Here is a 27,136-nt window from a genome sequence, read left to right as displayed (position 1 = left end):
AGTGAAGGGAGAGGCAGAGCAATGCTGGGAGTTGTAGTTATTTAACTAGGATGTATGTTAGGGCTGAAGGGAGGGATGTTATTGACATGGAACTGTGTGCTTGAGGTGGCTGGGGGAGGGAGTGATGTTATTTACATGGGTTTGTATGTTGAATGTGGATGGTGGGGGGGAATGATGTTTATGTACATGGGACTTCATGTTTAGGCTACGTTCACACTTGGGTTTGGGGATCCGCTTGTGAGATCCATTTCAAGGCTCTCACAAGCAGCCCCAAATGCATCAGTTTAACCCCAATGCATTCTGAATGGATGCGGATCCATTCAGAATGCATTCGTTCGGCTCCGTACAGCCCCCCGTTCCGTTTTGGAGGCGGACCCCAAAATGCTGCAAGCAGCGTTTTTGTGTCCGCATGGCCTTGCGGAGCCAATTGGATCCGCCCTGACTTACAATGTAAGTAAATGGGGACGGATCCCTTTGCATTGAAACAAAATGGTGCAATTGTAAACGGATCCGTCCCCCATTGACTTTCAATGTAAGTCAGGACGGATCCGTATTGGGACTTAGAAATTCAAATCTAATACAAACGAATCGGATGCATTCGTTTGTATTATCGGTGCGGATCCATCCTGTACAAGTACAGGACAGATCCGCACGAACGCAAGTGTGAAAGTAGCCTTAGGGAGTGATGTTTACATGGGACTGTATGGTGGAGGGAGGATTATAACTGCAGGGGGCACTGCAGATCCAGGGGACATTATAGGCGGTCTTATTACTACTGGGGGCTCTATAGGAGGGTCTTCTAGATCCGCCTTTTTTCTACTAAGCGCACTATGGGGGCCTTATTACTACTGAGGGGTCTGTAGGGAGCTTTATTACCACTGGGGGAACAATAGGGGGCCTTATTTCTACTGGGGACTCTGTGAGGGTATTATTAATTTGGGGGCATTGTTGAGGAGCATTATCACGGTTGGGGCAGTGTTACTAATGAGGGCATTCTAGAAGGGAATTACTATTGGTGGGACTATGAGGAGAGCTATTACTATGGGGGGCAGTAATGTTTCTTCAGGATAGTATTTGGTGGTATGGGGGGGCAGGGGCGTAACTAAAGGCTCATGGGCTCCGGTGCAAGAGTTCAGCTTGGGCCCCCCTTCCCTCAGTGCTTTGTGTGTCATCTTATGCGGCACAAGTGTCTTTGGGCGCCTTCATGCTCCTGGGCCCGGTAGCGGCTGCTACCTCTGCACCCCCTATAGCTACACCCCTGGGGGGGGGGCACAGCAATCAGCAGGATAACACTGTGGGGACTCCAGTTGGGGGATAATGATAGAATGTGAGGAAGCTAAGATGTCTGTGTGTCACACTCTGCAGAGACGAGGCGGCTGAGAGAAGTTGTCCAGACCGAGTAGAGAAGATGATGAGAGAGAAGATCTACAGAGAAGATGAGGACAGAGAGGAGACGTCACCTGGAGGCCCTGGACGTGACAGGTAAGTGCTGCTGTATAGCTAGTACAGCAAAGTGCGGGGGGGTGGGGTGGGGGGGCGGGATCCAGGGGGCCAAAGCAAATTCTTGCCCAGGGTCCAATCAATATTAAAGACGGCCCTGACCCTATCTACCAGAGCAAAACCCCACACCATGTATAAATCCACAATTGTGGTTTTACCTAAACCGGAGAAGGATCATAAACTGCTTGAGTCATACTGGCCTGTCTCTCATGTCAGATGTCAAGATATTGGTGACACGGCTGTCCCAAGTTGTCAAGTCAGTAGTGCACCCGGATCAGTCTGGATTTATGTTATGTCGGCGAAGTCCACCGCTATCAATCTGAGGAAAGACTTTTTAAATCTCCAGGTGGCCCCAGGTGATCTAGCTGATAAGGCGGTGCTATCATTGGACGCCGCCAAGGCGTTTGATAGCGTAGAATGGAGATACTTATGGGCTGTCCTAAAAAAAAAAATGGTATTTGGGTCGTCTTTCATAGCCTGGGTCTGACTTTTGTATGCTGCTCCCACTGCTAGGATTGAAGTTAATAATGACATGTCGGATAGCTTTAAATTAGAGAGGGGTACTAGGCAGGGGTGCCCATTGTCCCTATTGCAGTGGCAATAAAACCTTTGGCGGGCATTTTGAGGGGATCCCAGGAGATTCAGGCGTTCAAGTATCGGCAGGGAGAGGAACGAGTGGCTTTATATGCTGATGACCTTTTAATATTTGTAATGGAGCACTTGGTAATGGAGCACTTGTCCCCAATAATGAGAATTATAGATAATTTTGGAGCTCTCGGGGTTGTCCATTAACTGGTCTAAGTCAGCGCTGCTTCTTTGATTCCTCGAGAGGTCCCATCTAGCCTGGTGAATATCCCCATTTTATGGGTGGCCAAATTTAAGTATTGGGGAGTGTGGGTCACAAGAGATGTTATAAGGACTATATTGAGCTCAATTTAATACCCCTTTTGGATAGGATAAAACATAAAATTGAGGCATGGTGTAAGCTACCGATTTCTATGATAGGTAGAGCGAACCTGAGCAAGATGATAATAATGCCCCAACTGCTGTATATTCTGCACAATGCTCCAGTTTGGATTGCCTGGAACTTCTTTAGAAGGATAGATGGGGCATTTAGAGACTTCGTATTTAGCAAAGGGGTATCTAGAATTAAACTGAATAAGCTGCTTGCTAAGGACAGAGGTGGAGTGGCATTGCCGCATCCTTGGACATATTTTCTGCCTGCGCAGCTCCAACATTTGCAGGGATTGAACCAGGACGCAAGGAGGTCCATAATCGGGTCGCTTATCGTGAACCACACTCGGTTGTGGGCGCTGGACGCGCAAGCGTTTAAACTAAACTATTCTCCCCTAGTCTGCCTACATTCCAGCTTATGCATAAGGTGTGGTGGACTGGTAAAGACTTGCTGGGTATTAAGGGCTGTACTAAACATACTCCGTTGTGGCATAATACATACTTATGGGAAGTGTATAAATTGGAAGGCTTTGAGGACTGGGCTCAAAAGGGGATTAAGTACGTGCACCAGGTTTTTGATAAAGGGATATTTCAGTCCTTTCAGCAACTCCAGTCGGAGTATGGACTGAAAAAGTTAGTTTTTTATGCCTATTTGCAACTGAGACATGCTATGCAATATCAAGAGAAGGAACTCTCTACATCTATTGCTACTACAGCTTTGTTCGATCAAGTGGTGCAGGCATGAGCCTCCTATAAACTCATCTCGTTTGCCTATGTGTTCCTTTTGGAGAGGAGTTGGGGGGATCCAATAGCTGGCCTACAGGGAAAATGGTAAAGGATGTGGGACCTTTAACTTCTGATCAGGGGCAAGCCATCCTGGAAAATACACCATTGTTGTCCATCAGTGAGGCCCAGCATCGATCACAACTATTCCTGTTACATAGAGTGTATAGAACACCCCTAATGCTCCACAGCACCAACTGCCCTCGCTGTACAGAGGCAGATCTTATTCATATGATGGGTTCCTGCAGAGAATTGGGTGCCTACTGGTCGGAAGTGTTCAGTATGGTAGATACCGTGTACAATATTGAAGTTCCTAGGAACCCAGTGGTTGGTGTTCTGGGCCACACTCAGGATCTAGCAGTAGTTTTGCGAACTTCTGTTTTAAGTTCGGCGTCTAAAGTTCGGCTTCCGGTTAGCGGAGAATCCAGATATGGATTCTGAATTCCGTTGTGGTCCGTGGTAGCGGAATCAATAATCGGCCATTATTGATTCCGCTACCACGGACCACAACGGAATTCGGAATCCATATCGGGATTCTCCGCTAACCGGAAGCCGAACTTTAGACGCCGAACTTAAAACAGAAGTTCACTCAACACTATCTAGCAGTAATGGAGGGGTGTAGGTTGGCGATAGCGAAAATTCTGTATTGTTCAAGGAAACTGATTGTGAAATATTGGATACAATCAATTGGTCCAAATAAGCAAGAATTGATAGGGGCTGTAAACCATCTAATTCGGTTTGAAAGGGGAATCTACCTGAAAAGAGGAGCACTTAAAGAATTCCAGAAACAGTGGGAGAATTGGACAGTAAAATCCAGTTTATCCTCCGAGGGCTTGACGAGATCATGGTTAGTAGACACCATGAGAGTAGACAGCTTAGATCAGAGAAGTAGGACTGCCCAATAGGTGATCACTGGATGAAGCAGCTGAGGATGGAGAGGTTAACTCTTGTTTTGTACTTATGTACTGTGTGTTAAAATAAAAAAATAAAAAGACACAGGGACCACTTGTTTTCAGGACATCGCCCAGAAAGTGTCCTTCACAATCCAATATGGACCACCTATCATGGAAAATACATTTTAATTTAACATGCTAGTCACACCTCATTTTTGCCTTCTGTCGGAGTCAAATAAAAAAAAAAACAAATGTGAACAGAGCTTTAGTTGTATGCCACTGTGATTTTCAGTTCTCCATTGTATATTACATATAATACAGTATCTTTACAGCTTGTCATTTACAAGTCAGGGTAAAATGGGACTGAGGCAATGGCAGCCACATTGGTAGTTACCTAGCTAGAAATTGAACTAAAAGTCAAACACCTGGGTAAAATCTTTAGACAAGGGCTACAAGGGTGACACTGGTCGCAGCCAGGATCGCTGACCAGCGGTGATCCCATAGAAATGAATGGGATCGCCGCGGCAGTCGCCAGATATCCAACACAGCTGGATTTCTTGCGAATGCTGCGGCGATGCCATTCATTTCTATAGGATCACCGCTGCTCAACGATCCTGGCCGCGACCAGTGTCACCCTGTAGCCCTTGCCTCAACAATCAAGAGAAAAATATTCTTTTCACCAAGAAAAAAAAAAATTTGATCTTAAAGGGGTTCTTAAGCCTTTACTAAAGGGCCCTTTTACATGAGCAGAGAATCCCCCAAATAATCACTAACAAGCATTCATAGGAACGCTCATACCAACGATTACCAGATGAGCGAGTTTGTGTAGGCACATAAATGATAGTTTGCCGGCAGCGGATCGTGCTGTGGAAACAGCCTGTGCTGCCGGCAAACAACTAGTCGTTATGGGGACGAGCGATGGCATTAGCGATTGCACCTCCCGCATACTGTGGCGGACACGTAATGCAGTGCTCTCCTTCACTGGCAATCAGGAGATTGCCGGGAAGAAACGCTTCCTTCAAGACAATTGCCCAATGCCCGCTGTATCGTCCCGTCTAAAGAGACCTTCAGTGGTGGCCTATCCTCAAGATAGACCAGCACTAGCTGATCGGTGGGGGTCCAACACCCTGCACCTCTACCGATCAGCTGTTTGGGTGTAGCTCCATCAGGGGTGCAGGGTGTACAACCCCCTACAATCAGCTAGTGATGGCCTTCTTAGTAAAAGCTGCATAACCACTTTAATGCTGGAAGAGGTTTGTTTAGAAGCAGAGATTATCTGCAGGAACGTGTGTGTACACTGGCTAATGCTCGTGTATTCCCTCTATGAAAACTACACATACACCGATAAGGATCTAGATCAGATGTAGGCAAAGACTGGAAGTATATTTAAAGGAAACCAGGAACTTAAGACTATTATCTGTAGTAATACATGAGTAAAACTGCAGATAAGGAGTTTCTCTATTCAAAGAGGATCACTATTTAATATTTTCCTACTACCCCCTATTACCCCACTGTCAGGTTTTAAGGCTGGGCTGAAAATGATTGTGAGGACTGCTGTACACGCGCACGAGTCCTCTCCGTTATGTTAGCACAGCAGTCCAGACTGTATTTCAGAGCATCTTTGACTGCGGACAGAGGGGGAAGGGGGAGCAATAGGAAATTAAAAATTGGTGGTCTGGACTCCTTATCTGCAGTACTACTCATGAATTACTGCTGATAATAGTCCAGAAAATGATCTAAAAGTTCTATGCTGAACATATTTGTAAAAAAAAAATTTGTGATGTTACTATCCACATTTTATAAAAAATAAAATACTACAGTTTTCACTCTGGCAAATAAGGGCATGTTGACATCTGCGCTGGACACTCTGTTTGGGGCCTCAATTACAGTTTTAATCCAAGACAGCGGAAAGAAAAGTCCTGCGTGCATTCACTTACTTCTCCCTCTAAAAAAGCGTTCTCTCAGACGGAAACCGAACAGGTGCCATTATAGTCAATGGGATCTGCTCAGCCCCTTTTCACATCCGACATGTAAATAGGGCTGTGGTTGTCCAAGGGGGCATTTACAGGGACTTCTTTCCTCAGACGCTGTCCAATAAGCAGGGACAATGTTACAGCAGCAAAAAGATATGCTCGTAACTAGGCGGATTCAGAAAACGTATGTGGAGGAACAGCCGATCCTCAGCTTCCTCTGATCTAGGTCAGTGCTGGATCCTCTTCTGCTTTTCTTCTCCTCAACGCTGCTGAGTGCTGCTGCTTAAGGCTACTTTCACACTGGCGTTTTTGGCTTTCTGTTTGTGAGATCCGTTCAGGGCTCTCACACGCGGTCCAAAACGGATCAGTTTTGCCCTAATGCATTCTGAATGGAAAAGGATCAGCTCAGAATGCATCAGTTCGCCTCCATTCCGCTCTGGAGGCTGCTTGCAGCGTTTTGGTGTCCAACTGACGAAACAGCCAAACGGATCCGTTCTGACACACAATGTAAGTCAATGGGGACGGATCCGTTTTCTATGACGCAATCTGGCACAATAGAAAACGGATCCGTCCTTGATCGACTTTCAATGGTGCTCAAGACAGATCCGTCTTGGCTATGTTACAGATAATACAAACGGATCCGTTTTGAACGAATGCAGACATTTGTATTATCTGAACGGATCCGTCTGTGCAGATCCATGACAGATCCGCACCAAACGAGAGTGTGAAAGTAGCCTAAGGCAGTAAAGCCCAGCAATGGTACCCAGACAGCGTGGACATGCAGAATGTGCCTAATCTCTGAGGAGATAAGTCAAAGTAACCCCCCCCCTCGGATAACCACAGCCCTATGTACATAAAACAAGGGCCAGCCCCACATAGACGGGCATGCTCGGCTGAGTGTGCAGGAGAACTATAGGATTGTGCATGTTGAAATCCAACTGTCCACTCATTCTTCCTACTAACGCCTGCTGTCCAGGAATAGTCAGGAGGGCCCCATATATACAGTATTAGATGCTCGGCCCGTCCTGCCAACATTAATGTACATGGCCAGCTTTAGATCATCATCATCTTCACTTCTTTCCTTAGACAGAGACAGAATCAACCTGAATTCCATGATACAAGGCACACAATGGCTTCATCTCCCCTTGCTAGGATGATGGCACCAATTAACTCTGCGTTATCTCCCAGTAGAAGGCACACAGATATTGGAAGTTCTGATGGTCTAGGGAACAGGGAAGTAAAAGATTACCTTTAGATCCCGATGGATGATAGGAATTTTGCACTGATGAAGACGAGCCACTGCTTCGCATGTGTCGCAAAAGATCTGCAGCACCTCGTTCTCTGTAAATCCAGTCTGTAAACGCTGATTCATTAGATTTACCACCTGCCCTCCTGCAGAAAGTAGAAATGACTAATGTTAAAGGTATATGCCAACAAAAATTACCAGACCGCATGAAATATAAATATAATTTATTGACACAATTTATAAATAACAATTCATACATGAAACCAAGTGCAGGAAAAGGCGACATCCACATCAGGAGACAACTGGTGACTCAATCCCCATTATACATAATATAAAAGTGCAAGTATCTCATACATACAATGAAGAGAGTCTATTTACCCATTATGTGTCTCCTCTGGGATGTGAAGCGCTTGCTATTACTCACCGTGGTCACCCGCCAGCCGGTACTGTGCTGCACTGTATCCTACGTGCACTATGACGTCAGAAGATGGAGGAGCTGTGGAGCGGCGCCCCTACAGGAAAGGCAAGTACTGGCGCTGGGGACATGGTTAGGAGGGAGAGATGTTGGCACTGGGGGGCAGCAGCTGATGGCACCGGGAGGGGGGGGGGGGGCTGATGAGTTTTTAGAAAAAAAAAACGTTCTTTTAATTAGTTTTTGTTATTAGAGTACTCGATTAATTGTTGGATTAATCAATAGAATACTCTATTACAAAAATAGTCGATAGCTGCGCAGCCCTACACGTGCTTGTACCGATATAGACACTATAGGAAGCACAAATCATGATTGGCAGCAGCATTCTCATATCAGCTCGTAGACAAAGGGGTTATTCAAAATTTAGCCAGAGATTTATTGCCTAATACCGCTTGCATGGAACTGTTCTTCGACAATCATTGTTGTGACAAAACTCCCGTAAAACATGAAGACCATTCCCTTAGCCTCACCTCGGCAGAAGTCCATGAGGATAAGTACTTCCCATACATCCCCATTGCTCATAGAATTGATGCTGGAGTCTATGTACCCGACAATGTTCTTGTGCCCAGAGAGATCCCTCTGCAAACAAAACAGCATTAGTAAGGACTGCAAGAAACTGCATGGACTATCCACATGAAATCAGACATAGCCCCCGGTTCCTTAGTACCTGTCATTTTTGGGATATAATTTTTGAAGTCACTCCATGTATTCTACTTCCTGTCCTGGATGTTTTAAGGGGTTTTCTGAGAACTTAAATACTGATGACCTACCTTCTGGATAAGGCTACTTTTACACTAGCGTTAGTGTGATCCGGCAGGCAGTTCAGTCGTCGGAGCTGCCTGCCGGATCCACCGATCAGTGTGACAACCGACAGCATTTGTAGACGGATCCGGGTGCGGATGCGTCTACAAATGCATTGCAAGAACAGATCCGTCTCTCCGCTTGTCATGAGGATGGACGGATCCGTCTTGCAGTCTTTTTCACAGTTTTCCCGGTCTGTTTTGCAATGCCGGATCGGGCACTAATGCAAGTCAATGGGAATTAATGCCGGATCCGGCATTCTGGCGACACATCAGGCATTTTGGACGGACATAATACCGCAGCATGCTGCGGTATTATGTCCGACCAAAACGCCTGACAGTGACTGAACGGAAGGCATACTGATGAAAACTGAACGGATTTCTACCCATTCAGAATGCATTGGGATATGCCTGATCAGTTCTTTTCCGGCATAGAGCCCTTTTGACGGAACTCAGTGCCGGAAAAGAATAACGCTAGTGTGAAAGTACCCTAAGTCATCAGTATCTGATCGGTGGGGGTCCGACACCCGGGACCCCCGATGATCAGCTGTTTGAGAAGGCACCAGCGCTCGCGAGTGCTACGGCCTTCTCCCTTCTCACCAAGCACAGTACCCACACGTAGTATAGCGGCTGTGCTTGGTATCGCAACTCAACCCCATTCACTTCTATGGGTCAGAGCTGCACTTAGGCCATGTGACCAATGAATATGTTGTCACTGCGAGCGCCGCTGCCTTCTCAAATAGCTGATTGGCAGTGGTCCCGGGTGTTGGACCCCCACCGATCATATACTGATGACCTATCCAGAGGATAGGTCATCAGTATTTAAGTCTCAGAAAACCCCTTTAACCACCTCCTTTAATAGCTTCGCTTGACTCTCTCAGACCATTCACTGTGACCACAGAGGTAAGGGAAATGAGAGCATCATACATTTCACTAATAAGTACAATGCTCTTCGGTGGGCCTAGGAAGAGAGTGATAGAGGTGTCATACTGTTATCCCAGTCCTACACCTACTATTTTATTAACAGATAACATCTTTCCCTTACAGCAGAAGTAAATTAAATAATGGATTATCTATCAGTATAACTGTATTGCTTTGTGCTGACTGTTACAGAAGGACAGTATTTTATATTTCATTTTCAATTAGTACAAAAATAGAAAAACAGCCCAAAATTCAAAAATAAGATTGTTTTCTATGTTATCTTCAATAAACAATTCTGAAGTAAGTGTCTTTTTAAAAGGGTCTCTGTCCAATGCTTTATGCCTAGTAGACTCGATACAGCTGTGTCTGCTAAATAATAAATGGGACATGGTGCTACTTGCAGAACCACGGCCCTTTCTGCCAGCCAGTTATGGCACATGGACCATCCGAGATATGCCACCATTATTAAGAGGCAATCCGGCTCCCATTGAAATTAAGTCTGCACATTTTCTGGTGCAGATCTGTACCAAAAAACAAGGGCTGAAAATGCAGTTTTGTATATAAAAAAAGAAGAGAAAAAAAAATAAAAATGTGCCAAAAACCAAAAGAAAAACAAACAAAAAAAATGCACTGGAAATAACAAAACGTGGATTTTGCACAGAATTTTTTTAGGTGGATTTTCGAAATCCATCACGTGAACACATCCTTATAGCAATATACATATTCTTGGGGTAAATAATGTTTATAGGTGTACATTTTCTGGTACAGGGTCCATTAAGATATCTCCCAATGTAACACAAAGACGTCAGATGTGTGGTCAGCGAGCTCGGACCCCCAAGCTGGTGAATGGGAATGTCTAATACTGTTAGAGCAGAAACCTCAGGACAGGAATCTGTAACTAGCTGGAAATATGTATGAGTGCTTCACCATGACCTTCCAGTATGGTAAATGGAGATAAAGGTCGCCCACCATCTCCTGACATATGTCTGTGACATGTAAATTCTGTAGTCTGTATCCCCAAAAGGTATACGAGATACTTACTGTAATTGTCTCATTACTATGGGCAACTACGCCTGATTTGATATATCACCCCCAATATACATGTCCATAGATACACAGATTACGGCTACATGCACACAACCACGCCGTGTTTTGCGATCCGCAAATTGCAGATCCACAAAACACGGATGCCGCTGTGTGCGTTCCGCAATTTGCGGAAAGGAATGGCCCGACCATAATAGAAATGCCTATTCTTGTCCGCAAAACGGACAAGAATGGGACATGTTCTATTTTTTTTGCAGGGCCACAGAATGGAGCAACGGATGTGGACAGCACACGGCCCAAACAACAAACAGTCGTGTGAATGTGGCCCAACACCAATAATAATCAACATTTTCATATATAGTTTTTTGTTCATTAAAGGAGTATTCCGGTTTCAGGATATAAGTGCAATTCCTCATATAAGGAAGTTTTTCACAATAATGGTATAAGGCAACTGCAAGCCCATTACATGACCAAGGAGAGATTTCTATCCACCGAAATTCCAACAATGAAAGCAATCAGAGATCTTGAAAACAATAAGGAACAAATATATAAAGTAGACGGGGGCAAAAAACAGTATAATTTTTCATCATAAAAACTTAAGACTTAGTTTCGGAATCCGGAATACCCCTCTTAACAGTCGCAAAGATTTTTCACAGCAATGTCACGCACTAGAGCACGAAATCACTACGACAAGGCGATGGCATTGTCTGAATGGGGAAGGAGCGTGACCACTTGGTAACCCCAGATAAGATTAGAGGCAGGTTCCTGTTTGTATTTGCCGGTGTGCCTATGACCACATTACATAACTGTGTTGTCACTTGGTTTCTGGCATTTGAAGTATTTGCATCATTCAGAATGATGATTTAATAGAGGCAAACACAGCCCTCCAACATTAGGGAGCGGGGGGGAACGAAAAGGTGACTATGGTCTGGCAGGTTATTAATGGATGCATGGCTGTGAGAGGTCATTTCTTACCATGATCTGAATCTCTCGCTTGCAAACCTGAAGGTCGTGTTCACTATTCACATACAGGCGCTTGACAGCCCGTCTCATCCCATTACTCGTACGGACAAGGAAGACCAAGGCAAAGCCACCTGTTCGAAGACAGAAGACAAACATTAGAACCAACGCCAATAATATCTAAATCCTGTAGCGTCCGTTTTATATGTTATTTATATGCACAATGGTCATAAATTTCTCATGTTTAAAATAACTGGCCCACCAGAGCACCAGGGACCCCGTACCAGCAGCCTCATGCCGTAATACAATGATGGGCCACAAAAGTCCAGGAAAAGGCACCTGAGGCCAATTAACCTCCTAAAACTCCCAAAAACAGTCACCTTTAGGGCTGTTTCACACGAGTGAGTCCATTGCGGGAATCACGCTCCGTGTGTGAGTGTGATCCTCCGCTCTGGATTGCAGGAGCGCACGGCGTTATCATGATGTATAATGCTATGTGTCTCTGCATGGCCTTTTTTCCACAGAATCATAGTGACATAAAGCTGTCAGTATGATTCTGTAGAAATAAGGTCAAGTAGAGGCACATAGCATTATAAATCATGATAATGCCGTGCGCTCCTGCAAGTCCAGAGCAGAGGATGACACTGACAGACGGAGCGCGATTCCCGCAATGGACTCGCTCGTGTGAAACAGCCCTTAGTGTCACATATAGTGTATTAAATATAATATATATATTATATATACACACACACACATATATACACACATTATAAAAATAAAAACTGCAAATTTAGCATCTGTGGGATTTATTTACAGCGTTCAATGTGTAGTATAAATAACATAACGTTATTCTGTGGGTCAGTACAATTATAATAATGCTACATTTATATTTTTTTTCTTTCCTTCTGCAGGCTGTCAGCTCCCGAACTGCCCCCTTCCTCCAGACTGAAGAGAGGAGGGCTACTTTAGCTGTTTATATCTCTAGACTGGTAGCAAGAGATATGGACCTGGTTTTTTTTAAAAGCAGACATTCCAAGCTTTCAAACAAGACCAGAATCACAGCATTTCCTCTACATCGGGAGATATAGCTGTGGTAGTTGGCAGTGAATGCAGCTGAAAGTGAGAGTAAAAGTAGGTTTCACTGCTTTCACTCCTGACTGAACTGTTAAGTACTTTCCTCAAACCCAGTGTAGAGCTCAGGAAAAACTGTTAGGTGGTTAAACTACAGTATTTAGGGTTTTCCCCATTACTAAGATTTATCATCAATGCAGGATAGATGATAACTGTATGATCGCTGGGGATCTGATAGCTGGGACCTCCACCCCTCATGACAATGGGGGGGGTCACTGTATCCCATATATGAATGGAGAGGTACCGCGCATAAGTGAATACTGTTCCATTCACTTCTATGGGACTGGTGATCTAACCAAGGGCTCTAGTCAGCAGTCCCATAGCGAATGAAGCAGTGGTCGTGCATGCCCACCAACTCAAACATGTTCTATACATAGATGGAAGACGGGACCTCAAGGTCATCTCCTCTGGTACCATTCCAACGCTACGTGAAAGTCTTTAACCTCTCCGAATCCTATTAGGACACATGACATCATGCAGTGCAGCTTTCAGTCTGGTGGATAGGCGTTAAGTTAAGCTCGCTTTTACCCATGTGTCAACATGGTGGTCTGAAGGCAGCATGAGAGAGGTATCACCAAACTTGTGACTCTTTAAAGGGGAACCTGTCATCAACTTTATGCTGTCCATACTAACGACAGAATAAAGTAGAGACAGGTGAGTTGATTTCAACGTTTAATAGTAAGTGGTTGCCGAGAACCAACATCACAATCATTGCAGACTAGACCTGGAAAAGAGTCCCGGCTACCTGAGAAGAGTCCTGGTTATTCATGAATTCCTGCTCTCCTGCCCACTGCTGATGACTGACAGTCTTCTACCTAGTTTTCTCCCTTTCTCTCTAGGAGAGAACTGCCAATCATCAGCAGATGGGTGAGAGAGCAGGAGATTATGAATAACCAGGACTCTTCTCAGGTAGATTTGACTCTTTTCAAGGCCTGTGCTGCAATGATTATGATGCTGGTTCTCGGCAACCACTTACTTTTAGCTCATGAGTAACACATCGCTGACATCAGCATTTCTGTCACTAATTTATGCTGCCCTCAGTGAGGTTAGCATAAAGTTACTGACAGGTTCCCTTTAAAAACAGGAAACATCAAGTCAGGGCTTCAGAGAAGAGTGTAAAGCGAATGAATGGCCAGGAAGGAGGTACACAGAAGTACAGTATGGGCCCACCTATATAGTTCAATGGGCGTTTGTCTATGGATCTGTAAAACAGCCATGTGAGGGAGCCCTAAATATTACCAAGCCAGTCCCCAATGCAGTATTAGAAGAGGCACTAGAAACAAAGCGCCACGGTCAATAAATCCTCTAAAATGGCTCAAACCCATTATTCTTATTTACATCTACGCAATCCCATGGTTTCCCCCTGCCAGATTCGCAATCTCCGATGTAAATGACAATGTGAATAATGGCGTATGGCGCTGCATTTATTATAGGCTGTGAATGTCTTTCCATCACCTGGGGACGGATTCTATTCTGGAATGGACGCAGGAAGTGGAGAAGACATTGTTTAGGTTCTTTCTTCTGCAAGTTATTTTTATATGCAGAAAAATGCCTAGCTACAAGGTGTGGATGATCAGTAACAGGGAACAGATGGGCTCCGCAGACACATCCGTATGAAGAGAAGGATTATTACATATCCGTGGAGCATAACTTCATCAGGCAGGAAACGAGTTGTCAAATTCACATCAATGCAGAATTTCTTTGTGTTTCCAGTAAATAACCCCACATCATAGAGCCGCGGCTTTTCTTTATTCTGTATCTATTAACTACCAAATGTAATAATAAAATGTATCTAATTAATTATATTCTCTAATTAACTCGTTACATTTTTACCCCCCCGGCTACATAAATGATCTGGATAATTTATCTCTTATATTTGATAAATTACAGAGCAGTGCAGAGCTCTCACCCACACATATTAGTAAAAATATTGGCTTCCTGTGCCCACCACTAGAGGGCCACTCGGTATACAGGCCCAACTGACCTGGAGGGGGGGCTGAATACACGTCGGTCACCCTAGTGGAGACATTTCAGTCCACTTTGGAGCGATGGTTGAGTCGCACATGGAGGTCACACTGCAGTTTTTGTTGATAAGGTCCTATGTAGTATGCACATGTAATATAATGAGGCGATAACTATAAAGGATGATTCCCCATCGTTGTCACACAGAGACTTTTGCTGGGAATTTAATTTCCTCAAGAATGTTCTCCATACACTTATAAACGTGCTCTGACTCATTGATTTGTTTAATTATTTCATATCTAAGTGAAAGTTAATGTAATCACAATGATCTGGTTGCTCTATTGTTGTAGTGACGTCACTGTGTAGCGGTCTATGTGTCGTAGTGAGGTCACTGTGTAGCGGTCTATGTGTCGTAGTGAGGTCACTGTGTAGCGGTCTATGTGTTGTAGTGAGGTCACTGTGTAGCGGTCTATGTGTTGTAGTGATGTCACTGTGTAGCGGTCTATGTGTTGTAGTGAGGTCACTGTGTAGCGGTCTATGTGTTGTAGTGAGGTCACTGTGTAGCGGTCTATGTGTTGTAGTGAGGTCACTGTGTAGCGGTCTATGTGTTGTAGTGATGTCACTGTGTAGCGGTCTATGTGTTGTAGTGAGGTCACTGTGTAGCGGTCTATGTGTTGTAGTGAGGTCACTGTGTAGCGGTCTGTGTGTTGTAGTGAGGTCACTGTGTAGCGGTCCATGTGCTATAGCGTGATGTCACTGTGCAGCGGTCCATGTGCTATAGCGTGATGTCACTGTGTAGCCGTCTCTCTATGCCCTATAGGGTGACATCACTGTGTAGCCGTCTCTCTATGCCCTATAGGGTGACATCACTGTGTAGCCGTCTCTCTTGCCACTTGGGCAAAAAGAATTGCGCAAGAGGCGTTTAAAAAGAGTCGCAAACGTGCAAGTTTGGTACTTTTTCACACCACAAAAGTAGAGTATTCTAATGATAAATCTGCCCCAATGAATTTGTATAAGCATGAATGATCACAGACTGCTCATCCCCATACAGCAGAAGTTTCTGCTGCAGGTTTCTGGCACAAAAAATAAATAAATAAATAAATAAATAATTTTGGAGTATGCCAGTTGCGCACAAAAAATTGTGCCTCTTTTAATTTTACGCTGCCCTTGCCAGTTACCTCCACACAGAGCTGAATGGAGAGACAGTTCACACAAGTGGCCAACTGCTCCATTCAAACAGGGGAGAATGGGCCCTTGCTCTTCTTAGGCCTCATGCACACGACCGTTGTTTGTGTCCGCATCCGAGCCGCAAAAGATGCGGACAGCACTCAGTGTGCTGTCCGCATCCGTGGCTCCGTTCCGCGGCGCCGCAAAAAAAATATAACATGTCCTATTCTTGTCCGCGCTTTGCGGACAAGAATAGGCATTTATATTGCCGACACCCGTTTCCGTTGCGCAAATTGCGGAAGACAACACGGGCTGCTTCTGTTTTTTGCGTTTCCGCGATTTGCGGACCGCAAAAAACGGCACGGTCGTGTGCATGAGGCCTTATAGTCAGGGCCCCCAGCAACTGGACTACTGACGATAAGACACTTAGCCCCTATCCAGTTGTCTTTAAGGGACAGTCCCTTTAAGTGACCTGCACAGCTTAATAAATTTGGCGCCTCTGAAAGATTATTACATGACTAGACATTAAGCCCGTCACAATAACGGGCGCTAGAACAGTAGTGCATAAACATTAGTAGGAACAGTGTATATTAAATGGCAAGGGAACTTGACCACACTGATTGCTGGCACTGACTGGTGGCTGTTTTTTGTGATGTAAGGTGATAAAAAACGGCTTTTTTGGCACTTTTTTTTTTTTTTTTTTTTTTTACGGCATTCACCAGACAGGTTGGATCACATACTATTTTTATAGAGCAGGTTGTTACGGACACCGCTAATTTTAGTTAACACAATAAAGGCATTTTTGAAAAAAAAAAACTCATGTTTTTGTGTTTCCATTTTAGGGCGATTGTCTTAGGTAGGGTCTCATTTTTTGCGGGATGAGATGACGGTTTGAGTGGTACCATTATGGGGCAAATCTGACTTTTTGATTGCTTGGTATTACACTTTTTGTGATGTAAGGTGATAAAAAATGTGCCAAAAAAATATTTATTTTTATTTTTATGGTGTTCACCAGATGGGTTGGATCACATGCTATTTTTATAGAGAAGGTCGTTACGGACATGATGATACCTAATATGTGCCTTTTTGTATTACTTTATTTTATTCAAACGACCGCCTTTATTCAAAGGGGTTAAACGACCGCCATCGGTTCCAGCACCGATGACACACACACACACGAACACAGCGCATTCACACCGGGATTTTATTTTATTAGAGGAGCTGTGCCAAAAAATCCAGCAGTGATGATCAAAAACATTAAACGTGACACACAGGTACCAGTGGTCGTCGTATTAGGTAGCCTGGCGTGCAACAACTGTGGCCTCCTCTGGTCACTACCGCTGACGGACCGCTCGTCCTCTCGTAGAGGCATATGACCGTCACAGCTTTGTGCGCAGCTGCAGTAAAGCAAGACCATGAGAAGTCATAGAATATTAAAAGGTCTCTTGGATGGAAAGTCAACGTCCCACAAATGGCACTTTCTACTCGGACTCTGGTTTCCTCTGTTACCGGGACTATGACTGATCCCAACAAATCCTGATAACAGCTTTGTCTTATAATGTTTATAATAATAAATAAAAAGTATATGACATATATATATATAATAAATGGCAGGAATGGCCGTGGAGACGACACGACTCAAGCTGCCACAAACACCATTGCGAACAAAGATTTAGGCCTCAAGCAGACCATGTTCAGCAGGCCGCACAGTACGGTATGGAGAAGAAGGGATTGTGTGTGGCCATATGGTGCTCCTAGCAGGGTGATATTTTAATGTAGCGTCCAATATAGCATATAGTTTTTTCTTTAGAATTCATACAGAAAAACCCTCCAGATGAACAGAGGTAAAGTAGAAGAATATGGTGCCCTCTGTTCTGTACAACGCAGAGGTTATATGAAGCAGTAGTGCAGCCCTGGGCATGAGGCCTTACAGCTGCAGAAGCCTCTTACCCATAGCTGTGTTATGCTCCAGTGACTGGACATAGTTAAAGATACAGAGCAGGGTCAGGGTCGGAGCCTTCCAAAATGTGCACAGACACCCAAATACATGAGTGAAACCTTGGCCTCAAAACAAGATCTGCCAAACTGGTTCTGTAAGAAGAACTGGGAAACATCTAGCGGTGATTGATGGCTCCGCAGTTTACACATAAACCAATCATCGCTAAATCATTAGCTAACAGGGGAATGTATTTACCACAAGCAAGACAAACAGCCCTGAAAGCAAAGCCACGTATCCTGGAAGGTACGTCTCAGGAGAACAACTTAGTCGATGAGGTTCCTCAAATACCAGCTCTGGTGAAAAGAATTCCATAAGTCCATGTGTGGAATTTGGTACCTTGTTCTATTACTCCTTTAAAAGGGGCTTTCCATTTTGCATCAACATTCTTTAAAATAGTCGTTTATGAAGGGAGCTGTAGTTTTGTAATGTGTTTCTGTCACCTTTATTGCTGCTATCTTCTGTTCTGGGCTGTGGTCACATGACCATGTCCATGCAGCTCCTTCTTATTTCCTGTGAGGTTATGTCCATAGAAGGGCAGTGTCTATGTAACTAGCTGGTGGGAGGAGCTATAAACTAGATGGGTGTTGTTAGGGGCGGTGAAAGGGGAGGACATGTAATTAGCTGGTGGGAGGAGCTATAAACTAGATGGGTGTTGTTAGGGGCGGTGCTGGAGCTGTGGCAGAGAAAGAATAAGTGCATCATGGGTTTGGTTGGATACAGGAACAGGAAGTGCTACATACAGGATGGAAGCAAACCAGATTGGTGACAGGTCAGGGGAGTCCAAACTGCTAAATTGTACAATTGTAAAATTCCACCTTTCATTTTTCAAAAGAGCTCTGAAAATGAAAGAAGAAATCTGACTGGTTGTTATTGTCAAGCCAGTTCTACTTTACACCAGTTTTGATAAATCTCTCCCTATAAATTTTACAGTTAGCTAGGCGGCCTAAAAGTCGAAAATTTTGAATATTAGTAATATATGTGTACTACCTTTTTTGTAAGCATTTCTATTAGCTTTTTATGTATGTGTTTTACATTTTTAGACTATACAAAAGTTGGTGTAGAACTTAATTTGCAATAACGTGTCACATCAAAATGTATTGAAATTATATATAAAAAAAATAAATAAAAAAAAGGAAGAAGAATCAGAGCAAACCGTTAATTACAGTATATGAAAAATTCTCCATGTGGATAATAAAACATTAAAAATAGAAACTAGCAGAGAAACGCCATGCCTGAGTTGATTTCAGTGGCCTGCAGCTTTTCTATATGAGGAGCACTACTGAAAAGCTCTATATTTTCCTAAGTCTGACAGGAAATGGCTAAGCAAACACAGCGCAGCCCTGGTCTGAACGGTACGTCAACAAAGAAACACGGTCCAGCGAAGGTTACAGCCACACCCTGGCCATTTATATTCTGATTTATATGACTAAGGGCTCTTTCACACTTGCGTTGTTCTGTTCCGGCATAGAGTTCCTGATCAGGATTATCCTAATGCATTCTGAATGTTCAGGATGCATCAGGATGTCTTCAGTTCCGGAACGGAACGTTTTTCGGCCGGAGAAAATACAGCAGCATGCTGCGCTTTTTGCTCCGGTAAAAAATCCTGAACACTTGCCGCAAGGCCGGATACGGAATTAATGCCCATTGAAAGGCATTAATCCGGATCCGGCCTTAAGCTAAACATCGTTTCGGCGCATTACCGGATCCGACGTTTAGCTTTTTCTGAATGGTTACCATGGCTTCCAGGACGCTAAAGTCCTGTTTGCCATGGTAAAGTGTAGTGGGGAGCGGGGGAGCAGTATACTTGCCGTCCGTGCGGCTCCCGGGGCGCTTCAGAGTGATGTCAGGGCGCCCCACGCGCATGGATCACGTCATCCATGCGCATGGGGCGCCCTGACGTCATTCTGGAGCGCCCCGGGAGCCGAACGGACGGTAAGTATAGTGCTCCCCCGCTCCCCACTACTACTATGGCAACCAGGACTTTAATAGCGTCCTGGCTGCCATAGTAACACTGAACACATTTTGAAGACGGATCCGTCTTCAAATGCTTTCAGTTCACTTGCGGTGTTACGGATCCGGCGGGCACTTCCGGCAAATGGAGTACACGACGGATCCGGACAACGCAAGTGTGAAAGAGGCTTAACTTTAAGGGACTGATTTCAAAGAGGGAACATTAATCCCCTCTAAAGAAAAAAAAAAAGAAAAGAAAAATGAATAATGCCCACTCACTGCCTGCAGAAAACTGAACAGGCAATTATTGGGAATTAACAGTTCATTCCCGATAATTGCCTGATTGTCAACATAGGTGAGAGCTGGATTTACAAGCTGCAATCATCTCATCTCTGGTGCGATCACTTGTCCTCAGAGAATAAGGCTAGGTCTACACGACAACATTTGTCGCGCGACAATTTTTATAATGGCAGTCTATGGTGTCGTACTGCAACATGCTGCGACGCAACAGTCGCAGAAAATCCATTCGAGATGTATTTTTCTGCGACTGTCACGTCGCAGCATGTCGCATGTTGCAGTGCAACACCATAGATTGCCATTATAAAAATTGTCGCGCGACATTGGTGCAACAAAATGTTGCACGACAACTGTTGCAATGTAGCTGTGCCCTATTTGTCGCGCGACACATGTCGTCGTGTAGACCTAGCCTTATTGTTTCTGCAATATTACCGCTACTGTCGATTTGCCAGGATCAATAAATCTGGAGCCCAAGGGGATATACCTATATACGTCTGTGGTGGATGTTGGAGTTATGGGTAAATTCAGATCTAGTGTTTTCAAGGCTGACAATACATGACAACAGGTACATGACAGTATTGCAGCTCAGTTCACATTCAAGTAAGTTGCTGCTGCCGCAAACATCTGATCGCGCAGGGGTGCTGGACTCCTACCAACCTGACATAAACATTGTGACATAATGATGACATCATCTAAACTTTAAAGGATATGTCATCAATCTCGGATGTATAGGGCTCCTTTAGCACAACCAGATGACTGCATTTAACATAGGTAAGAGCACTGCGCAGTATAAGAAATACTGCACTTACATGATTCAGTCCAATGTGTATAAAAATGTACCTGTTGTCATGCCATAGGCCTCATGCACACGTTTTTTGTGTCCGCAAATTGTTAGTCCCTCCAAAAAAAACTGATGCAGCATCTGTTTTTTTTAGGGGATCCGTTTATTTCCCACAGATCCCTTGTAATAAATGCCTATCCTTGTCCGCAAATGTTAAAAAAGTAGGACATGCACTTTTTTTTTGCTGAAGGAAAACACGGACAACGGAACACAAACGGATGAACTATCAGCATTTTTTTGCTGACCCATTGAAATGAATGGGTCCTCATCCTATCCGCAAAGAAAACGGAACGGAGGCCGAGAAAAACAACTGTTGTGTGCATGAGGCCTTAAGGTCCCGTTACATGGGACAACAGAGCAGCAGATTATCGCTGGTGGAGGAGACCATTACATTTTCATGCTGCGATCTCCTCCAGACTATGAATGGGAGAGATCGCCAATGCCATCCCTCTTCCCATACTGGCACGTTGTTTGCACGATCTGCTGCGGGTATTTACTTGGCGGTACATTTACACTGCCAGATAATCGCTATGAACGCTCGTTAGCAAGTTTCTTAAGGCTGGGTTCACACCTGCGCGCTGTAAAACGCTCAACAGGCAAGAACCAATGATCCCCTATGGGCATGGTTCTCACCTGAGCGTTTTACAGCGCGTACGAACACGCTGTAAAACGCCCTACGCCCCAAGAAGTACTGGAGCTTCTTTGGGGCGTTTGGTCGTGCGTTGCCGTACATAGACTTCCGGGAACGCGCGACAATGGGCGTTTGCTTGTTGCCGGCCGCGAATAGTAAACGCCCGATAAAATCGCGCATACAGAGCGCTCCTTTAGTACGCTCAGGTCTGAACCCAGCGTTAGGATGCTCGGCCCATGTAATGGCTCTGCTTTCCACTTCTACAGCATTTTTAGGCTACATGAACAGTTCTTCGCTAGCGCTGGCTACATGTAGTACTGTCCAGACACCCCAATTGTAGCCATGCATCCAGCTTTATTAAATGTGACCTTTCCCAATCACATCACATTTATCACAGATGAGCGCCGTGTCTGGTTTTCACATCGGATGATAGTTTTTTATACACATTGGACTGAATCACGTAAGTACAACACAGTACTTCTTATACTGCGCAGTGCTCTTACCTATGTTAAATGCAGTCATCTGGTTGTGCTAAAGGAGCCCTATACATCTGAGATTGATGATATATCCTTTAGATCAGGGGTGCACAACCTTTTCTGGTTGGGGGCCACATTCTCAGACTGAAGGAATCCCAAGGGCCGAAAATAAACGTTATAAGGGTATTAAAAACTGAAATACTGTATTTATGGTGTATTGTGCATACAGTATATATCAAATGTCTGGTAACACCTCCAGGATTCCCATCTAATGGGAGAATACATGAAAAATACATGTGAGCAGCCACAAGACATAGACATACATGTCTGTCACCAGATGGTTGGGGGCCACACAATGATATCGAGGGCCACATGTGGCCCCCGGGCCACAGGTTGTGCACCCCTGCTTTAGTTGATGCCATCATTATGTCACAATGTTTATGTCAGGTTGGTAGGGGTCCAGCCCCCACGCGCGATCAGGTGTTTGCGGCAGCAACTTACTTGAATGTAAACTGAGCTGCAATACCCCAGTGCGGCCACTAGACAGAGGACGGATCTTACGCTTCCAACTCCATTCAAGGTTAAGTTTCCATTGTTGGAGGCTTCTGCAAACATATGATCAGTGGAGATCTCCCACCGATCAGATACTGATGACCTATACTGAGGATGGGTCACCCATTTCTAAAAAGGTGGACAACCCCTTTAAAACTCTGTCCAGTGTGCCATTTCCAGCTCCAGCGGATGATGAGAACATCTGATCGGTGGGGATGTCCGGTGTTGGTCCTCCACTGATCTGACACGGATGACCAATCCTAAGAATAGCATAGTTTCCATCTGCCCTCATTTTGCTGGGACAATCCCAGAAACCAGGCCACAACCAACGGATTAGGCATGCCCTGCTCCAAAATGGATGCTTTGTGGGTATTCCAAAAGCGTATTGGGGTGTCCCCAAGAATTCTAAGGTCTTAAATATTCCTAATGTTACTTTTTTACATGTCATTAAGTATAGGATAGTTTATCAGTATCTAGAGCCCGGACAACCCCTTTAAGGTACTATCGCAGAGCCTTGTTGGAGACTCCAAGAGAACTAATTAACACAATGTATGAGGGGGGGGGGAAGCAATTACAATTTTTTTTACAGGTGTTGGAGATTTTGGCTCCCTGCAAGAAATCAGGAGATATGTCACAAAATATCTAAATCTGTGGGGGTTAAGAGCATTTCCTTTCACACATTTAAGTAAACCTGCCATTAATAGCTATACTGTACCTCAGAAGAAAGGGAAACGCAGCCAGATGACACTAGCACATAGAAATGCCTTGGCCTCCTTCAGAAAAAAAGATCATCTTTCTACATTTATCTTCTGAGACATAGGCCCAAATCTATGCCTTCTTATTACCATGGAAACAAGTAAAGGAGGCTTTCCCAGCACAACTGAGGCCTATGTGACGATGAAGATAGCTCACCACCTAACACAGGCCTGTCAAGTCCAAGGAGAATGTGATATATGTAGGAGCATGCAGCACCGCATAGGTTTTAACTCCTGAAAGAACAATGACCGCCATGATATTTCATAGCATGCTAAGACCTGTTTCACACTTGCGTTGTTGTTTTTCGGTATTGAGATCCGGCAGATGATCTCAAAACGGGAAAAAAGCGGTTTCAATTAGTCATGTATTCTGAACGGAAAGAGATCCGTTCAGTCAGTATTCCGTTTTATGACTGGACACAAAACCCCTGCAAGCTGCGGTTTTGTGTCCGATCATAACAACGGAACAAACCGTATCCGTCACTAAAAACAATGTAAGTCAACGGTGACAGATCTGGTTTTTAGGAGCCTAAAAAAATGGATCCGTCACCACTGACTTTCAAAGTATTTAGCGACGGATACGGTATTTCACACAACCGCATCCTAACGGAACGGATACATCCCGATGTGCAAAATCCAAAGGGATCCATTTTATTCTAGTTTTGAGATCCTCTGCCAGATCTAAATACCGGAATTAACAGTAAGTAAGGCCTCATGCACACAGGTCCGCAATTCCGGAGATGCGGAACGGAATCACGGAAGGGAATACCGGAAGCACTACGGAGTGCTTCCGTGGTGTTTCTTTCCGTTGTTCCGCACTGCAAATAAATATGACATGTCATATTTTTTTGCCGTGCGGACAGACCACGGACCCATTCAAGTTGAATGGGCAACTGATCAGAATGGTTTGCAGGACACCTTTTTATCATAAACTAAAGCATAGTCAACTAGCGAAATAAACGGTATGGAAATGGTGACTTGTGTTCGAGCGTCTGTAGAGGCACAAAACATAATCCATCCTATAACTGAAAATAGATGGACAGATAATCAGACTCCTAAGTAACAAAATGACTGCTTTTGACAGAAACTGCACATTAATGCATCACTGGTTATTACATTCTAGTTGCCAATAGTCCAGATATTAATAGGACAGTCCCTATTTTTTAGGGAGCAGACCAGCAATTTATTATCCCAGGGTAAGGTGTCCAGACGTCCGGCTTCCCAGCTCCCAGTCCTCCGTCTGGTGCAAGGCCTAGACCAGGGATCAGCAACCTCAAGCACTCCAGCTGTTCTGAAACTACAACTCCCAGGATCCTCCTTTCAATTCTCTGGGAGTTAGAAATACAGCCGAGTAAGGCCTCATGCACACGACCGTGGTGTGTTTTGCAGTCCGCAAAACACGGATGGCGTCTGTGCGCGTTCCGCAATTTGCGGAACGGCACGGACAGCCTTCAATATAAATGCCTATTCTTGTCCGCAAGGTGCGGACAAGAATAGGACAGGTTATTTTTTTTAGCGGGGCCACGGAATGGAGCAACGGATGCGGACAGCACACGGAGTGCTGTCCGCATCTTTTTTAGCCCCATTGAAGTGAATGGGTCCGCACCCGAGCCGCCAAAACAACGGCCGTGTGCATGAGGCCTAAGTGTGCATGCTGGGAGTTGCAGATTCAGAGCAGTTGGAGTGCCAAAGGTTGCTGATCCCTGGCCTAGACAGACGCCTGGGATTCTCTCTTTTCTACGCCCTGGCACACTCAATCAGTGCCACATTGCGTGGTCTGAGCTCGTACTGCCGCCATAGTGGTCATCATATTCAGTTCCGTGAATGGCTGACTGTGATGATGCAAGCCATTTACTCATGCACTGTATAAGGGGCAGGTAGAGTGGTCTGGTGGCACATTGTGGGGCAGAGTGGTGGCGGCACATTGGGGGTAATTTGAAGGCGTATTGGGGACAGAGTGGTGGCCTGTTGAAAATTAGAGAAATCTTCTTGAGGCAGATAGTGTCAAGGCAGAACTTCAGATCTGTGTGACCCTTGAAAAAGGGTGTACCGAGATGGACCACAAATTCCTGGCCAATAGGGAACTCTTGGAGGCACCAACTTTGGTGTCACAGAATACTGCTTTGGCGACTTTTTGCATTTTTACACCACTCCCTTCAGTTTGGAAACGTGGGTGGAAAAGTGGCAGTGGTTAGCTATGTTAACGCGTTTCACTCCAGATTTATCACAGAGACTTTTTTTTTGAAGTCACAAAAAAGTCGCAATCTCACTCCAGTAGCAGGGTAGAGTAAGAAAACTGGAGATAACACAAATTTATCAAACATGTGACACTTGATAAATGTGGCATAAAGTAAGTCAATGCAGATACAAGCAAAACTGACTTCAAAATGTTGCCTTATGATAAATTCCTTGTGTGTTGTATTGCCACCAACTGTCCCACAGAATGATGTCCTCCTTTTGGGGGCGTGGCACTATCCCAGGCACTGCCCCATAAACTGTCCAGTGGGAGACTTGGTGGGGTGATGGGCGCAGTCGATGAGGTTAACCCCTTAAGGACACGGCCATATTTCACCTTAAGGACCAGGCCATTTTTTGCAAATCTGACCAGTGTCACTTTATGTGTGAATAACTTTAAAACGCTTTTACTTATCCAGGCCATTCTGAGATAGTTTTTTCGTCACATATTGTACTTCATGACACTGGCAAAATGGAGTCCAAAAAATAAATTTTTATTTATAAAAAAAAAAATACCAAATTTACCCAAAAATTTAAAAAATTAGCAAATTTCCAAATTTCAATTTCTCTACTTTTATAATAGATAGTAATACCTCCAAAAATAGTTATTATTTTACATTCCCCATATGTCTACTTCATGTTTGGATCATTTTGAGAATGCCATTTTATTTTTTGGGGACGTTACAAGGCTTAGAAGTTCAGAAGCAAATCTTGAAAGTTTTCAGAAAACTTCTAAAACACACTTTTTCAGGACCAGTTCAAGTCTGAAGTCACTTTGTGAGGCTTACATGATAGAAACCACCCACAAAATAACCCCATTTTTCAAACTACACCCCTCAAGGTATTCAAAACTGATTTTACAAACTTTGTTAACCCTTTAGGTGTTCCACAAGAATTAATGGAACATAGAGATAAAATTCCAAAATGTCCATTTTTTGGCAGATTTTCCATTTGAATCCATTTTTTCCAGTTACAAAGCAAGGGTTAACAGCCAAACAAAACTCAATATTTATGGCCCTGATTGTGTAGTTTACAAAAACACCCCATATGTGGTCATTGCTGTACGGGCACACGGCAGGGCGCAGAAGGAAAGCAATGCCATACGGTTTTTGGAAGGCAGATTTTGCTGGACTGTTTTTTTGACACCATATCCTATTTGAAGCCCCCCTGATGCACTCCTAGAGAAGAAACTCCAAAAAAGTGACCCTATTTTGGAAACTACTGGATAGGGTGGCAGTTTTGCTGGTACTATTTTAGGGTACATATGATTTTTGGTTGCTCTATATTACACTTTTTGTGAGGCAAGGTAACAAGAAATAGCTGTTTTGGCACCGTTTTTATTTTTTGTTATTTACAACATTCATCTGACAGGTTAGATCATGTGGTATTTTTATATAGCAGGTTGTCATGGACGCGACAATACCAAAAATGACTACTTTTTTGGGTTATTTGTTTCAGTTTTACATAACAAAGCATAAAAAAAAAAAAAGATTTTGTGTCTGCACATTCTAAAAGCCATAGTTTTATTTATTTTTTGAGCGACTGTCTTGTGTAGGGGCTCATTTTTTTCGGGATAAGATGACGGCTTGATTGT

At 44.2% G+C, this 27,136-nt stretch overlaps 1 protein-coding gene and 1 long non-coding RNA gene across 15 annotated transcripts in view; one reads left to right on the top strand and one right to left on the bottom strand.

Moving 5' to 3' along the window:
- LOC120986099 overlaps positions 1–18,022 on the top strand; it is a 28,015-nt gene extending 9,993 nt beyond the window's left edge. The window contains exons 2-3 of the long non-coding RNA XR_005775638.1: positions 14,178–14,182; positions 18,011–18,022. This is a non-coding gene — a long non-coding RNA (uncharacterized LOC120986099). The remainder of the gene's footprint in view (positions 1–14,177; positions 14,183–18,010) is intronic.
- AAK1 (AP2 associated kinase 1) overlaps positions 1–27,136 on the bottom strand; it is a 112,889-nt gene that overhangs the window by 65,793 nt on the left and 19,960 nt on the right. For all 14 annotated transcript variants that reach the window (XR_005775636.1, XM_040414437.1, XM_040414436.1 and 11 more), the window contains exons 2-4: positions 11,562–11,680; positions 8,292–8,400; positions 7,353–7,495 (exon numbers count right to left, since the gene is read on the bottom strand). Coding sequence is in view for 13 of the 14 variants with exons in the window: in XM_040414437.1 (XP_040270371.1) it covers positions 7,353–7,495; positions 8,292–8,400; positions 11,562–11,680 (371 nt within the window). In the remaining variant the exon portion in view is untranslated. The remainder of the gene's footprint in view (positions 1–7,352; positions 7,496–8,291; positions 8,401–11,561; positions 11,681–27,136) is intronic.

The sequence above is a fragment of the Bufo bufo genome, chromosome 1, assembly GCF_905171765.1.
Source record: "Bufo bufo chromosome 1, aBufBuf1.1, whole genome shotgun sequence".
Lineage (NCBI taxonomy): Eukaryota > Metazoa > Chordata > Amphibia > Anura > Bufonidae > Bufo > Bufo bufo.
This window is presented reverse-complemented; position numbering and strand designations above follow the sequence as displayed.